The sequence below is a fragment of the Schistocerca nitens genome, chromosome 4 (genome assembly GCF_023898315.1).
Source record: "Schistocerca nitens isolate TAMUIC-IGC-003100 chromosome 4, iqSchNite1.1, whole genome shotgun sequence".
Classification (NCBI taxonomy): Eukaryota; Metazoa; Arthropoda; class Insecta; order Orthoptera; family Acrididae; genus Schistocerca; species Schistocerca nitens.
In genome coordinates this window covers 774,799,312-774,815,047 of record NC_064617.1, presented here as the reverse complement: position 1 = coordinate 774,815,047, position 15,736 = coordinate 774,799,312, and the positions used below count along the sequence as shown (strand labels likewise).

The following is a 15,736-nucleotide window of genomic DNA, read 5'->3' as shown; positions in this document are numbered from 1 at the left end:
ATTCCCTCACCCTGGGGCGTCCACTGACATTTAACATATATTTAAATTTAACTTAATAACCAAATAATACACACAAATAATATATTCAATGGAAATAAAACTATTCTAAGTTGTCCACTTTTTGGGACATTCATTTTTACAAATAGGTACTGATATCAAAAACATAATATAAGAAAAAAAAAAAAAGGTTAGGTTTTCACATCCTCACGACAATGAGATCATTACACATGGAACACAAGCTCTTGCAGGACAAAGGATTAAAAAGGGAATTGGCTGTGTAATTTTCAAAGGAACTGGTGTTGTTTTAATGATTTAGAAAATGGCTCAAATGGCTCTGAGCATCATGGGACTTAACATCTGAGGTCTTCAGTCGCCTAGATCTTAGAACTACTTAAATCTATCTAAGGCCGGTATTACACTCAAATTTCTTTGTCAAAGATTTGATCAAAGATGTGATCACATATTCCGTCAAATATATTTGACAAAGATCTTTGACGTTGCACTAGAATGGGTATTACACTGTCATCAAATTTTTCGTCAAAGTTCAAGATGGCTGACAACAACTTGTTATTAACCGCAGCAGTTGCACCTTCGCAATTGCATTGTGTGCACATGCGGAAAAGAAGTGAGGGAAAAAAAAGGAACCATACATACGAGGTTGACAGTCTTAAATTCCTGGGATTACAACTTGATAATAAATTCAGTTGGGAGGAGCACAACACAGAACCGCAGAAACGCCTTAAATCTGTATTTGCAATTCGAGTGTTAGCAGACATAGGCAACATAAAAATGGAAAAGCTTGCATACTTTGCCGACTTTCATTCCATTATGTCATATGGTATAATATTTTGGGGTAAATCTTCAAGTCAAACAAAAGTTTTCAGAGTCCAAAAGCGTGTAATACGTATTATTTGTGGAGTAAATTCACGGACGTCCTGCAGAAACCTCTTCAAAGAAATGGGTATACTAACTACTGCCTCTCAGTATATTTACTCCTTAATGAAATTTGTATTAAATAATATATCTATTTTTCCAACAAACAACTCAGTTCATACATACAATACCAGGAACAAAAATGATCTGCACAAGGACTTAAAAGCACTTACTTTAGTTCAAAAAGGGTCCACTACTCAGGAACATTGATCTTCAATAATTTGCCAGCAAACATTAAAAATTTAGTTACAAATAAAGATCAGTTTAAAAGGAGCGTGAAAGACTTACTAGTGGCCAACTCCTTCTACTCCACTGACGAATTTTTTAACAGAAACAAATGATGAATTGTATTTATTCATACTATTAGTATTGTAATTTCAGCTTAAAAAAAAATTGACATGTTCCACATCCACGAGGACCTCCTCAGCACGGATCTATGGAACAAAAAACTAATCTAATCTGGGTGAAGCCATGGGTTTTACGATGACACGATAAAAGCATTCAACAAAACTTGTTACGTGAGCTTACAGTCGAAGACGTCAAGTCGTACATCAATTAATTAAGAATGGATAAGCATACATTTCTGTATGTGCTCAGTGATGTGTATCCTCATATCACAAATCACAATATTCACTTAAGAACTGCTACATCTTTAGAAGACAGGCTCGCTGTAACACTCCGATTCCTTGCTACAGGAGAGGGTTATGTTATGTTATGTTATGTAGGTTAGGTTAGGTCAGGTCAGGTCAGGTCTCCAATCTTCTTCATCTATTTTTGTATTCAGGGTGCCTCACGCTGTAAAGCGCCTCATCAGCTTCATACATCTCTAATAATTTTATAGTTGTCGGCACACACCAATTGTATTTACCGGCAACGTTTATAAAAACACTACAGACGACAGAACGCTGCAGCGATGCTAGCGCTCCATGTGGTAACATGTCACATTGCAGTGAACAGAAGACAAGCGATTTCTTTGATCAAATCTACAGCAAGGCCCTAGATTTGGTCAAATATTGGACGACATTTGACAAAGTTCCTATTACACCATCAAATATCTTTGACAAAGAAATTTGACAGAGTAATACCGGCCTAACCTAAGGACAGCAGACACATCCATGCCCGAAGCAGGATTCGAACCTGCGACCGTAGCGGTCGCGCGTTCCAGATTGAAAATCATTTAGAAAGGCCATGGAAAACATAAATCCTGATTTGACCCAGCTCCCCCCCCCCCTCCACACACACACACACACACACACACACACACACACACACACACACACACACACACACACACACACACACACACACATCTACTCATCTCGTTCTGCGATTTAAGAAAGAACTTTGCCAAATGTTTTATTTGGACTGTAGTTACCTATGGCTCATAAATGTTGATCTTCAGGAATGCAGCTAGGAGAAATATTTAGAAAGCTTTTAAATCTGGCTGTGGAGAATGGATAAAAGTCAAGAGGGTGAAAGAGTAAGAAACTCCTAAGTGCTGGAAAGAGTATAGGAAATAAGAATTCTAAAGCTTCCTGGCAGATGAAAACTGTGTGGCGGATCGAGACTCAAGTTCGGGACCTTTGCCTCCCATGGGCAACTGCACTGAGCTACCAAAGTACAACTCAAGACCTGTCCTCGCAGCTTTACTTCCACCAGTTTTTTTCATTCTGGAAAGAAAGACACATATCAGAGAAGGGAATGCGAACTGAGTCAGACACACTCTAAGGAAAAACTATTGGTACAAAACTATAATTGAAGTGAAAAACAGACAGCAACAGAACAGATACAGAAGACGGTATGGCATGCTGAAAAGTTTGAAGGAAGAATATCCTACCAGACATCAAGGGAACAGCAAGAAGTAGGACATTATGTGGGACAAAGTTCACCTAAACATGTCTTTTGGCAGATTTACCTATGTATTATGACGATGACTATGAAAATGATTCATGAAGATTGTTACCTTACAGATACAAATTATGTATAGTGTGAATGCCTGCATTGGGAACTGAAATCTACCCTAGTTGATTCCCTTAATTATCATTACTATGGTGTTTTTAGGACCCTCATTCCAATTGCTAAGTCACCTTTCCCAGCCTGGTTACGTATATCACACATCTTACTCTGCAATCCAATTTCCCTTTCTCATTTGTAAAGCCAAGATGTAGTAGTCGAAATTTTATAGGTATTTATATTTTGATAATACTGTTCCTACTAGTCCCTTTTTCTTTTAAGAGAATTATTTTTGTCCGTTTTAATTTTGCAATATTTTGATATTTTCCTACAGTTTGTCTAAATTTCTCTTTGTATTGTTTCAGTCTTCTCCGATCAAATATTACTGGTTATGTGGCTGAGTAAGTATTTACAGTAAACAATGAGAACATTATTGTGCAAACAAAAATTCTAATTTTAAAACACAAAAAGATATATAACAGTACGATTTGTTCCTCAATAAAACACTTCATTAGTTAGTAATTTAGAGAATTTCTGCTGCCAAGCATAATTTTACTGAGCTACAGTTGTCTTGTTATCGCCTACAATTAAGTTACAGGTCCGATAACAAGTCACACGCAGTAGATATGCAAGCAACTAAAAAAAAAAAAACAATAATAAATAAATATCATTTAAATCTGACAGGGTGAAGGCAATCTGCAACAGGAATCAAAAGTAGCGTGTCCTCTGCCCAGAGACAGTGGGTCACTGGCCTGTGATTCATTTTAAGGTGATGGAGAATGACTACCTCACATCATTCAATGGAAAAACTTATACAAGTCACCCAAAGTTTGCAGCATCACCCATCTAATTTGACACATGACATAACTGGTGTGTTGTGTGCCACCATGATGGCATGGTGTGTTTGAAAACAATCATGTTTGCAGAGGGCTTTTTGGAGTATGTAGTAATGTTCTCTACTGTGAGATTTTTGTGCATCTAAATTGAGAGTGACTCCCTGCACACCTTGAATGCTTTTTGAAAGAATAAGATTGGAACAGTTTGTGGCAGCATTTTTGATGTTAGCAGTTATGGGAAATAGATTCATTTTCAGATTTGGGATTATTAGTGTAGCTTGTTGTTTATGGTTGGAGATATAATTTTATGTTCAGCTTTTTGTTAGTTATGAAGTGCATAAAGACACACTCAGTAAAGTTCATGAGCAGATCCGTGCATGGCCAACAATACGGGATAACACTAGTGATTCGAGAATTTCTGTATAAATTCTAGAACCACTCAGCCTTCTGCTGTCTCGATCACACGATATTCTAGATGCGAGTGTGGGATGGTAAAATCCTACCTACTGCGCATCACATGTTTGTGTGTGCAGGTTTAAAATCAGTCACGGGAAGAAAGTAGAAGCAGTGGTTGAACGGCACCGACAAGTACCTGTCGGGCAATCCACAGATGTGTTAGGGACTATGTATGGAAGAACCATGGAATCTATATGCAGCTTTGTGCTTATTGTGTCACTGACTATTGTTATGTGAAACAAGAACAGCTGAAAAATTACTCATACAGACTCTTGACTCAGCCTTGTTAGAGGCAAGATGTTTTTTCAGTCTCCTTTTCTGAAAGTCATCGTGTCTAAGCAGCCTTTCTTTCTAATGTAAATCAATTTGTTTCTAACATACAACTGTACGAGAGACTTACTAACGTTTGTATGGCTACTTGTTTCACTAGTAGAAAGAAGCTTGAAACTTCCTGTACCTAGCATTATTCAACGGAAAATAAGTCAAGAGATTTTCCAGCAGCCAACTATCCTGTAAAGAATAAGGGCTGCAAAATTCCAAGCAAGTCACCCCATAAAGAAGTGGTATGTGATTTGGGGAAATAAATCAGTATAACCCACGCCTACACTCACACTAAGTCGTCAGAACGTGGTGACCTGTGTGAAAGGACCCAGAAAACAAGAATTTTAAGTAAAAAATGAGGAAAGAAGCTGTTGTGTGTTGCCGCAGCAACCAAACATAATAAGACAAGGAAATTACTCCGAGACTTTGGAATACGTTTAAGTATACAATGGAGAAAACTTTTGAAGGGAAAGACTGAAGAAATGAAAAACTCACAGCGATAAAAATAGTAAAGAAGATTTTGATGTGTTCAACCAATAAGATCCCAGGCGGAGAGTATATAGCTCTCACACACATTGCAGAGGCGCAGACGCGGAAACCAATCTACATCCGAAACCGCCGGCACCAGCTGCTGTTCACCGGTGCTGACCTGCCTCCACATCCACTCACCTACGCTATAAGAATTCTGTGCCAGGTGTGTGAAACAAAACTGCATTACATTAGTACGAAGTGGTACAATATCACCTAATGCTGTATTAACTAGTGAAGCTGTGACTGATTTGCAATGGGGAGCTAATTCAGGGTTATCTAGACAATTCCCTAAATTTAAGCCAGATGGAGATGTACATCCGAACCATTTCTTAAAAAGATTTAATGAAGCTTTATCAAAAAATTGGGAAGATTCCAAGAAGCTCGAATTTGCTGTGGGGTACCTTCTAGGGGAAGCCTCAGAATGGGGTACAGTAAATATTGAGAAATTTTCCTCTTGGGAAGACTTTCAAAAGAGATTTAAAGAGAAATACTGGTCTGCCAGTGGTCAAGAAAAGTTGATACCAGATCTATGGGACCCGGGCGGAGTCATCTACCCCCCAGGGACATTAACATTATGAGTTAGCAGGCGGAGTGACGACTATCGAATCATGAGTTGTTTTCGGTGTTTCTTCCAAAATAGTTTTCCTACATCAAACTTAAGAGAATAAAAAATAAAAACAACTTAAGAGAATTGAAAAAAACAGATATGACTATGAAATAGAGAATAACTTAAGAGAATCACAAAAAAAAGTGATGTCTGGACAAATAAATTGAAAAGAGTATTTTGTTTGTGGAAAGTGTGCCTGATTCTTCTTCATTTGCCGTTTCCATATGTTTGCTAGGATTTCCTTCGGGGACCTCAAAGGGTTAAGGTGGGACAAGTCCGTTCTGTAGGAGACGATTTAACACCAAACCTCCTCCGGCGTCTCACTCAAGTACGTGAGAGGTAGGGACGCTGGGGAAGGGGGGTGGGAAGGCTTTCCTGTCTTTGGGGCTATCTTCTTTCTCTTCTTTGATCCTAGCAACCAAATCTAGTTTTTCCTTTCTTACTTCTCATCTTGAGGACATGCCTATCTTTTCCCTCTTTCCATATTCATAAACTTCTATCGCTGAAGTCCTTCCTTATTTCTGTGGTTACTTATAAACTACATCTTATCTTTAGATAAGAAGGCCGAAGAATCAGACTACACGAACACACATCCACATATACACAAATATACAATTCTACACAAACATTAAATTATATAAGACGAAGTCTGTCACTATGTGAGAACCGCCAGGTGTTGTAGGGCAAAAGGTGTGTACATAGGGAATTATGCGCACATATATGGGAAGTTATGACAGTTCTACATTGAATATACATAAGAAGAGGTGCACATACATAATGAGCAACTATAAAGTAGTAATGAGTAATGGATAAATAAGAGAGACGCATGAGCAAAGAAAGAAAATGAAAGTAGGAATAGAATTAGTCAGGTTGATGACTAAGCAACGTCAGTGCAATAAAAACTCTGATGAATTGAGGGATAGTGGGACGTACATAGTATATATAGACACAATATCCATTGAAAGTATAGAAGTTGATAATTAGAGAAGGACTGTAAGGAGTGAATGATACATTAAACAAGCAATGCGAAGTTTAAAATAGATTTATGGGTTTACCAGAAGATACTTAATTATGGTATACATAGAAATGTATATCAGGGTAATGAAGTGTGAAGCCTACTCAGAAAGGATAAAGGAGCCATACCCGGCATTAACTAAGTATAAAGGGCAGATGTACCTACACGGTGATAGGACGATCTGTGGCCTAAAAAATAGAGATGTTTTGTAAGGAGCATACCTGCCAGAATGGAAAGAGGAAGTGCTCTCATAAGGTCAACCCACAAGCAAGGAATAGGTGCTGATCCTAGGAGAAGGGGACAGTATCATGAGAAGTCATAAATTTTATAGGAATGATTCTGGAAAGTGTAAATTCCATGAACGACTAGCATTATTATGTTCCGTGGAAGTAAGTGTCATAAGAACACTTTCACTTCTCCCAGAGTTCCTCCAAGCTACACATAATGAAAATAGTACATACTAGGAAAAATTTAGTACAAAAGATAAGGATAGAAAAAAGATTACTCATGTGTCCTAAACACCTGAAGTTCACGATTGAAAAAAAAAAAATAAAGAAAGAAAGAAAGAAAGAAAGGAAGGAAGAAAAGGAAGAGTGTCCTCACAATTACTAAATATTAGTAAAGCTGACTAAAATAATGAATACATGTTCATGTTTTAATGACAAAGTAAAATATGAAAAGAGTAGTCAAAAAATAAATGGAAGATTGTGCAAGAAAGGACAGAATTGTTACTCAAAGCAAAGATGTATATAAACATTATGTAAGAAATGTATACTGTTAATATATGAAATGTTATTATGTGTGATAATATTTGAATAACGATTATGTATAAAATATCGCATTTCGGGCTAGGGGGGTATTTAGTGATTTGAGCATTTTTGTGTAAATTCTAGAACCACTCAGCCTTCTACTGTCTTGAACACACGATACTCTAGATACGAGTGAGGGATGGTAAAATCCTACCTACTGCGCATCACATGTTTGTGTCTGCAGGTTTAAAATCAGTCATGGGAAGAACGCAGACGTGGCAGTCGAACAGCACCGACAAGTATCTGTCGAGCAATCCATAGATGTGTTAGTGATTATGTATGGAAGAACCATGGAATCTATATGCAGCTTCGTGCTTATTGTGTCACTGACTATTGTTATGTGAAACAAGAACAGTTGAAAAAGTACTCATATAGACTTTTGACTCAGCCTTGTTAGAGGCAAGACGTTTTTTCAGTTTCCTTTTCTGAAAGTCATGGTGTCTAAGCACACTTACTTTCGAATGTAAATCAATGTTTCTAACATATGACTGTACGAGAGCCTTACTAAAGTTCGTATGGCTACTTATTTTGCTAGTAGAAAGAGACTTGAAAGTTCCTGTACCTAGCGTTATTCGATGGAGAAGAAGTCAGGAGTGCTTCTAGCAGCCGGCTATTCAGTAAAGAAGAGTGGCTGCAAATTCCAAGGAAGTCATCTCATGAAGAAGTGGAAGGCAGTTTGGGGGAATAAACCGAAATAACCCAGATTCACACTCACATTTGAAGTCATCAAAACATTAGAACATGTTGACCACAATTAAATTTTGACAGTTACTTGGTTTCATTGCCAAAAATGTGAAGTGTTATGTATCTGGACAAGGTATAGACAGATAAAAGTTGCTGTATCTAAGACCAATGAGCAGTATATGTGGCACTGTCAGCAGGACATAATATGGCATTCTACCCAGAGGGGTTACTGGTTTGAGAAGTCTAGGCAAAGGAATCAATAGACTGTGCTGATGACATACCGCTACTGCTAGATTTGTGTGTTGGCTTTCTTGGGTTGGTAAGTATGTTTTAATTGTTTTATTTTTTATTGTGGTATGTATGTTTATGTGCGTAATTGTGTTCACTGTATACTGAAATTTGTGATAATGCATTTTTTATAAACTTTTGAACTGTGTTATTAGTTGTTGGAAATTACATTGTACTGTGATTGGTAAGTATCATGGTGTTCATTTTACCTTTGTCGGTACGATTAGGTTTTCAACATTAGTTATGTGAGCGAGTTATGGTTTTCTGGCACTGTGTACTTCTTTTTAGTTCTGTAGCTGAAGTGAAATGTTAGATACTGGATTTGTCAAGTTGCATGTGGCTTTGTGGTGGATTTCATTTTAACTATATAGCTCAAGTGACTTTTCCAGTGCCCGGTTTTGTAGCTGTGTGTGGGTCTATGGTATTATGGACTTTATTTGTGCTATACGGGTGAAGTGAAATTTATGACAAGTTTTTTTCAGTTTTATTCAGTTCTTTAAATATTAGTTTTTCGTGATTGCTGAGGACTTAATGCAATTGATTTTTTGGTTGCTATTTGTTTCAATATGTCTTCATTATTGGAACTGTTGTATATTCAGTATGCCTGCAATAAATACCCCTTTAATTCCCATCATAATTCTGTTAATTTCATGTTATTTCTGCACTCAAATATTTTTCAGATTATTTGTGTTTGTTCGCTTGTGTAATGAGTGACATCATGGTCACCATACTGTAAGGATGTCCACTATCTAGATAAAGTTAAGGGTCAAAGCCACTGCTACCGCAATCTTTGGTTTTGCTAGCAGCAAACTTTTTATGTGGAAACTCAAAGCTTTTTAAATAAAATAAACATTATTTATATTCTACATCTTTACTCTTCACGTTTACATATTTGCAGTCTCTGCAAGTAAAGGGCTCCTAGTTGTAGCATGTAACATGATGGTGTATAATGGTAACTCTGTTGGTGTGTGAGGAAGAGCATGCTGTAATCTAGTTTGGAATTCAAAGAGTTAGTCCACAGATGAAGCACCCTCTTCTTCAGTATGACAACACCAGGCTACACATGAGCACTGTAACATCTACAACAAGGCGATGCCTTGGGTTCATTGTCATCAGTCGTCCTCCATATAGTCCCAATTTGGCCCCATCCGATTTTCATTCATTTCCAAAACTTGAAGAACACCTTCAAAGACTTCACTTTGATAGTGATGAAGCAGTGCGTACAGAAGTGAGGCTGTGACTGTCAGTAATGTCAAACATTCTATAGTTACGGAATCAACAAACAGGTATCTTGCTGGGAGAAATGTGTATGTTGCCAAGATGACTATAATGAGGAATAAATATGTAGATATGAAGAACAAAGATGCAGGATATTAATAACATTTAGTTGATTTAGATAGCTTTAAGAATTTTCACATAAAACTTCAGATGCATTACTTTTCAGCATACCTTTACATATACATTATTCATATGTAAATGTAGTACTTAATTATGATAATTTGGAGAACAGTTGCACAAAACGTGACCAAAATATTTAAACAACAGAAAAAGGCCATAAGAATAATTACAAAGAACAACAATCAGCCTGTAAAAAATCTGTTCATAGAGCTGCACATTCTAAATGCCCCATCTGAGGAGAGGAGTGCCTTCAGCCACCACAGATTAGTACCTATTCCACTAACATTACCACAGATTAGTACCTATTCCACTAACATATAAATTCACGGTCACAGAACACGAAACTAATTAATTTACGGGGGGGGGGGGGGGGGGGGGGGGAACACTAAACGGATTTCATTCAGGTGAATTTGTTAAAATGACATGACTATGATAAGTATCACTCCCATTATTTTTTTGTTAATTGTCAAACTGGTGTCAGCGTTGTCTTTATATAGGCGATGCTGTGATATGTTAAACACATTTCCAGTTTTACAGTGAGGGCACAAGTCTTGGCACTTGATATGGTTAGCAAGCATCAATCTCACATAACCCAGGATGCGGCACAACCTGGAGTACTTTCAGCACATTATGTCAGTAATGGGCTGTGTTGTCAGAAGTTGATGGGAGTGACACTCATCTACGAATTATACCATTTTGACGAAGTACACCCCAACAGAAACATGAGCATTTTATATCAGCTCAACCTGCCACAAAATAAAATAAGATCAACTGAAAAAACTGTTTTCTATCAGGTAACCAAAGAGGAAAACTCCGCGTTCATAATCTGTGATGGAAAATTGTAGCTTCCTTTCATCATTTTAAGCTCAACAGTCCCCTCATTATGAAGGAATGTATATCCAGTTTTTCAGAGGAATGGAGAGACAGGACTATCATTAAGTACCAAATGTCAGATGAAAAATAAATAAATAAAATTAAAAAACTAAAAATCTGTAGTGTGCGCAATGTGTGCAGCAACTCATGAGGAGACATTAATACCCAGTGTTAAGTTGGTTTGTGTATTAATCAGTACTGTACCTAGTTATATGCCGTATGCGTATCATCTTTTGACTATGTTTTGTTGTTGTATTAAGTTGCTGCGTAATATTATTGTAAAAGGACCTGTGGCTATATAATCCAACATGCTAACTAAATTTACAAACAAGGGCATCATTTGTCTTCAGTGTTCCTTGCTCCAAATGTCAAAAAATTTGTCTTCCATTGCACTGAGCCAACAGAGGCATCCGATCCCACCTGTCCGCTTTGACCCCGTAAGGGTGTTGTGGCGTATGATGGCACAGGGTTTAGTTTATGAGTTGGTTGTGTTTGTAGATGTCGTCTTGTTGTGTTATGGTGGGGAGTTTCGTTTGAGTTGGTTGTGTCTGTAGATGTCGTTTTGTTGCGGTTGGTGGTGCCCTCTGGTGGTGAGTGTTAAGTGATGAATTAGATTCCTTTGAGCATTGTTGGTCACAGTGGGCAGTATTTTGGATTGCCTGTGACTGAAGAACTGAAATTGGTTTCAGTGAGTTATTAATTAATTAATTTTTTTGTTTACATAATTGCAGTGTTGATTAGCATTATTGGTTTTGCTGTTTGTCGTCCGGTAAGGTATTTAATTTGTTTTATGGCTTCTTTGTTAGGTATGGATATGACTGTAAAATATAACAGTTCAAGGTTGCATGCTGAATGGGGGAGGACATTATGTCCCTCAAAATTTCTGCAGATGTTTGGACTCCTGGCTGAAATTGTCAAGTGCAGTGTGTGTAGGCAGAATAAACAGTTGGTGAGAGTTCCAGCGTCTCGGACCAAGGACTGTTATATGTGATGATGTTGAATCAGTAACTTTTGGTGCTCCCTTGGATGCGTTGCCTGGTTTGCGAAGTCTAGGTTGGCCAAGAGAGAGTCTGTTTTGATGGATTATTCTATTTGTTATAGATTCTCTATCAGTTTCTGTGCACACGACACTGGAGTGAGTGAGAGGACTGTTTTAGATTGGTTTTCTTTTTGTAGGGAAGTCTGTTCAGAATATGTGAAGCATAGTGGTGAGTTGGGTGGTCCCGGGGTGGTGGTCGAGATAGATGAATCCCACTTTGGGAAGAGAAAGTATGAGAGAAGTCTCTGGTTGGTTTAGGGATGTGGGGGCCATTATTTCAGGGCAGGGGGAGTATGCGGAACTTCAGAGTTTTGGAGGGACGTACAAAGAGGTAATTGGTGCGGTTAATTGAAGAGTATATAGAGAAGGAAAGTATGGTAGTGTCAGATGCTTTTTAGTCGTACAAGGGTTGGGGAAGAGAGGTTATGATCATTTAGTTGTAAGTCGTAGTTTAGAGTTCAAAATTATGAAACTGGTGCATGCACTAATACAATTGAGGAGGCTTTGGGCAGCGGTTAAATCTGTCATAGGGAGGGGGTACAGGCACTCTTCTAACCTGCAATCTCATTTAGATTATTATTGCCGGCGGAAGAGCGTCCTGGGGAGTACTGCAATTTTTGAGGGCAGTTAGTAAAATATACAGGCCAAGGGGTGGTTAGTTGAGGGGGGTTTTGTATGTGGCGGAAGGGGGCGGGGGGTCGTGGGTGATGTTCGTGGATTTAGGTGGGTTGGGGGGGGGGGTGTTTATGATTACATTGTGGAGGATCTGCTTTGTTGCAGTTGTTTTTCAGTTGTAGTGTGTGACTGAGTTTCGTTTATTTTGTGGTTTCTATTTGTTGGCGGATGTTTGTTTTTGGGAGGAGGGTGAAGTATGGGGGGGGGAGGAAGGGGGGTGAGGGAGGGGGAGTTTCTTTTTCTTTTGTTTTGTGTGCGTGTGGGGGGGGGGGCTGTGTTTGATTGGGATGGCTAGCCTAGTGTGTAGCACCGGAATTTGTTTGGGGTAAGTAGTATTCTTCTTCTTCTTCTTCTTCCTTCCGCACCCCCCCCCCCCCCCGGGTCTATTGTTCGCACATTCTGATGTTTTGTGGGCGTTTTTCATATGTTGTTGGTTTGGTTTTATTTATCGCAGGTGTTTGATTTTTTTGGTATCGTAAGCTGTTGTAGCTTAAGGGAATATCCAACTCCAATTTTTGAAGTTGTAGATGCGTTTTCGTATCGTAAGCTGTTTGTGACCTATATGGGTGAAGGAAAATGTTTGACTCCTAGGATGCCATCGTCATGTGTGTTTTGGTATTGTCACTTGTAGTTGACCTATACAGGCCAAAGGCAGTGTCCAATTCCAATGTTTTTTGCCGTAGGTATGCGTTTTAGTATCGTCAGTTGTAATTGACCTACATAGGTACGGGAAAGTGTCCGATTCCAATGTGTGTTGTCGTAGCTCTGTGTGTTTTGGCATCATCAGTTGTGCCTGACCTATGTAGGTCAAGAAGTGTCTGATTCCAATTTTTTTTTTTTTTTGTTTTAGGTGTTGGTTTTGTGGTATCGATAGTCACGGCTTAAAAATTTCCTTTTAACTGATTCGGAATGGACAAGAAACTTCAATGAGAAAAAGCGAACATTCTGTTTGTAACAACAATGACACATACAAAGGCGAGAAGACTAAGGCTAAAGGTAACTTCAAAAGTCACCTGAAATTCTTTCCAACTAGCAATGTTTAATCCATTGAACGCTACAAATTATTATATTTGGGAAACAACTAACATGTTCACCAACATGAGATACTGATATCATTCATATAACGTGGATGAGATATATAAACAATATTACAGCTTTGTGGGAAAATATAATCATTACATTTTATGGTAACAAAATATTAACTGCCGTACCGTATTGAAGATCTCACCAAAACATGTTGCTTTCGGTATAATTTTTTGTTCCACAAAGTGGGGAAATGTGACATCTCAGAACAAGCTGATGAAAATGTTGAGTAAAATTGGGGGTTCTCATAATAGCAAAGTAGGTTTACAACAAAATACACACCTACACCGAATTTGAAATCATGCGGGGGTTTAGCTCGGTGGGGTTCTCCAACTCCCTAATACATCCGTACAAACAGCATCATCAGTGAGCATAGTTTCCAACCTAAGATTTTGACCAGATAAGTTTTTCCAAACATGACACAAATCTATACCAATATACTTAAAGGAGCACAGTGCAATGGCAGAATCACGTAAACCAAGTAATAAGTGAGAAGAAAAATATACGTACTTCCTCGGGTTTCTCTTTCTTTCTAACCAGTTCGTCTCTACGGGGTATTGTGCCGCCGTCACATCCCATGTTTCAGTAGCGGTTTTAAACGTTTATAACTTCCTTCCTCTGAATCCGCAAAAATTAACAACAAACTAACTTTTGCCAAAGATCTATGAAATTACACACCTGTCAACATTTCTATCGTTTCAAAGATACTCAACAACGAAGACAAATCAACTATTTTTTAACTGCCCACAACGTGCTATCTTTATATACGTAATGCCCAGTATAAATGACGACACTGGTTGCAGGGGTAAAATACAGGGAGCGAAAGGCTATTTACAATTTGTACAGAAACCACATGGCAGTTATAAGAGTCGAGGGACACGAAAGGGAAGCAATGGTTGAGAAGGGAGTGAGAAAGGTTTGTAGCCTCTCGCGGATGTTGTTCAATATGTATATTGAGCAAGCAGTGAAGGAAACAAAAGAAAAATTCGGAGTAAGTATTAAAATCCATGGAGAAGAAATAAAAACTTTGAGGTTCACCGATGACATTGTAATTCTGTCAGAGACAGCAAAGGACTTGGAAGAGCAGTTGAACGGAATGGACAGTGTCTTGAAAGGAGGATATAAGATGAACATCAACAAAAGCAAAATGAGGACAATGGAATGTAGTCGAATTAAGTCGGGTGATGCTGAGGGAGCTAGATTAGGAAAAGAGACACTCAAAGTAGTAAAGGAGTTTTGCTATTTGGGGAGCAAAATAACTGATGATGGTCGAAGTAGAGAGGATATAAAATGTATACTGGCAATGGCAAGGAAAGAGTTTCTGAAGAAGAGAAATTTGTTAACATCGAGTATAGATTTAAGTGTCAGGAAGTCGTTTCTGAACGTATATGTATGGAGTGTAGCCATGTATGGAAGTGAAACATGGACAATAACTACTTTGGACAAGAGGAGAACAGAAGCTTTCGAAATGTGGTGCTACAGAAGAATGTTGAAGATTAGATGGGTAGATAACATAACTAATGAGGAGGTAATGAATAGGATTGGGGAGAAGAGGAGTTTGTGGCACAACTTAACTAGAAGAAGGGATCGGTTGATAGGACATGTTCTGAGGCATAAAGGGATCACCAATTTAGTACTTGAGGGCAGTGTGGAGGGTAAAAATCGTAGAGGGAGACCAAGACATGAATACAATAAGCAGATTCCGAGGAATGTAGGCTGCAGTACGTACTGGGAGATGAAGAAGCTTGCGCAGGATAGAGTAGCATGGAGAGCTGCATCAAACCAGTCTCAGGACTGAAGACCACAACAACAACAACAACAACAACAACTGGTTGCAGGCAACTGCGCTACCGGCCACTGCGCATGAGGCCGCGCGTTTCCGCAACTCGTCGGTGAAACTAAACACTTTCGGTGTGCTCCAACTTTGGCGACATTAGTTGCAAGAGTTTTAAGGTTAAATGTGTTCTTAGACTGTAGACAAACTGAAATATGACGTGGGGATAGGAGACTAATGTTCGCTTTTTGGATATCTATGCTTTTCATAGGTGTTTGTGGGATTTCAGTGATGCTGATTACAAAAATAAGCAATACATTGCTGCTCCTGAGACCTCGTGCGATCAGAACAAAGATAGTTTGACAATAACTGAGCTGCATGGCAAAGTTTATTGAATTAGGAGCACATATACAACTGAGTTAAGAAAAATACAAGCAAATGTAACTCTAGCTGTGGAAATG

At 38.5% G+C, this 15,736-nt stretch overlaps 1 protein-coding gene across 1 annotated transcript in view; it reads right to left on the bottom strand.

Annotated features, from left to right (window-relative positions):
* Positions 1–14,214, bottom strand: part of LOC126253125 (replication termination factor 2) — a 52,139-nt gene extending 37,925 nt beyond the window's left edge. The window contains exon 1 of the mRNA XM_049954254.1: positions 14,012–14,214. Within this exon, the coding sequence (XP_049810211.1) occupies positions 14,012–14,080 (69 nt within the window). The 5' untranslated portion in view covers positions 14,081–14,214. The remainder of the gene's footprint in view (positions 1–14,011) is intronic.
* Positions 14,215–15,736: the final 1,522 nt, after the last annotated feature.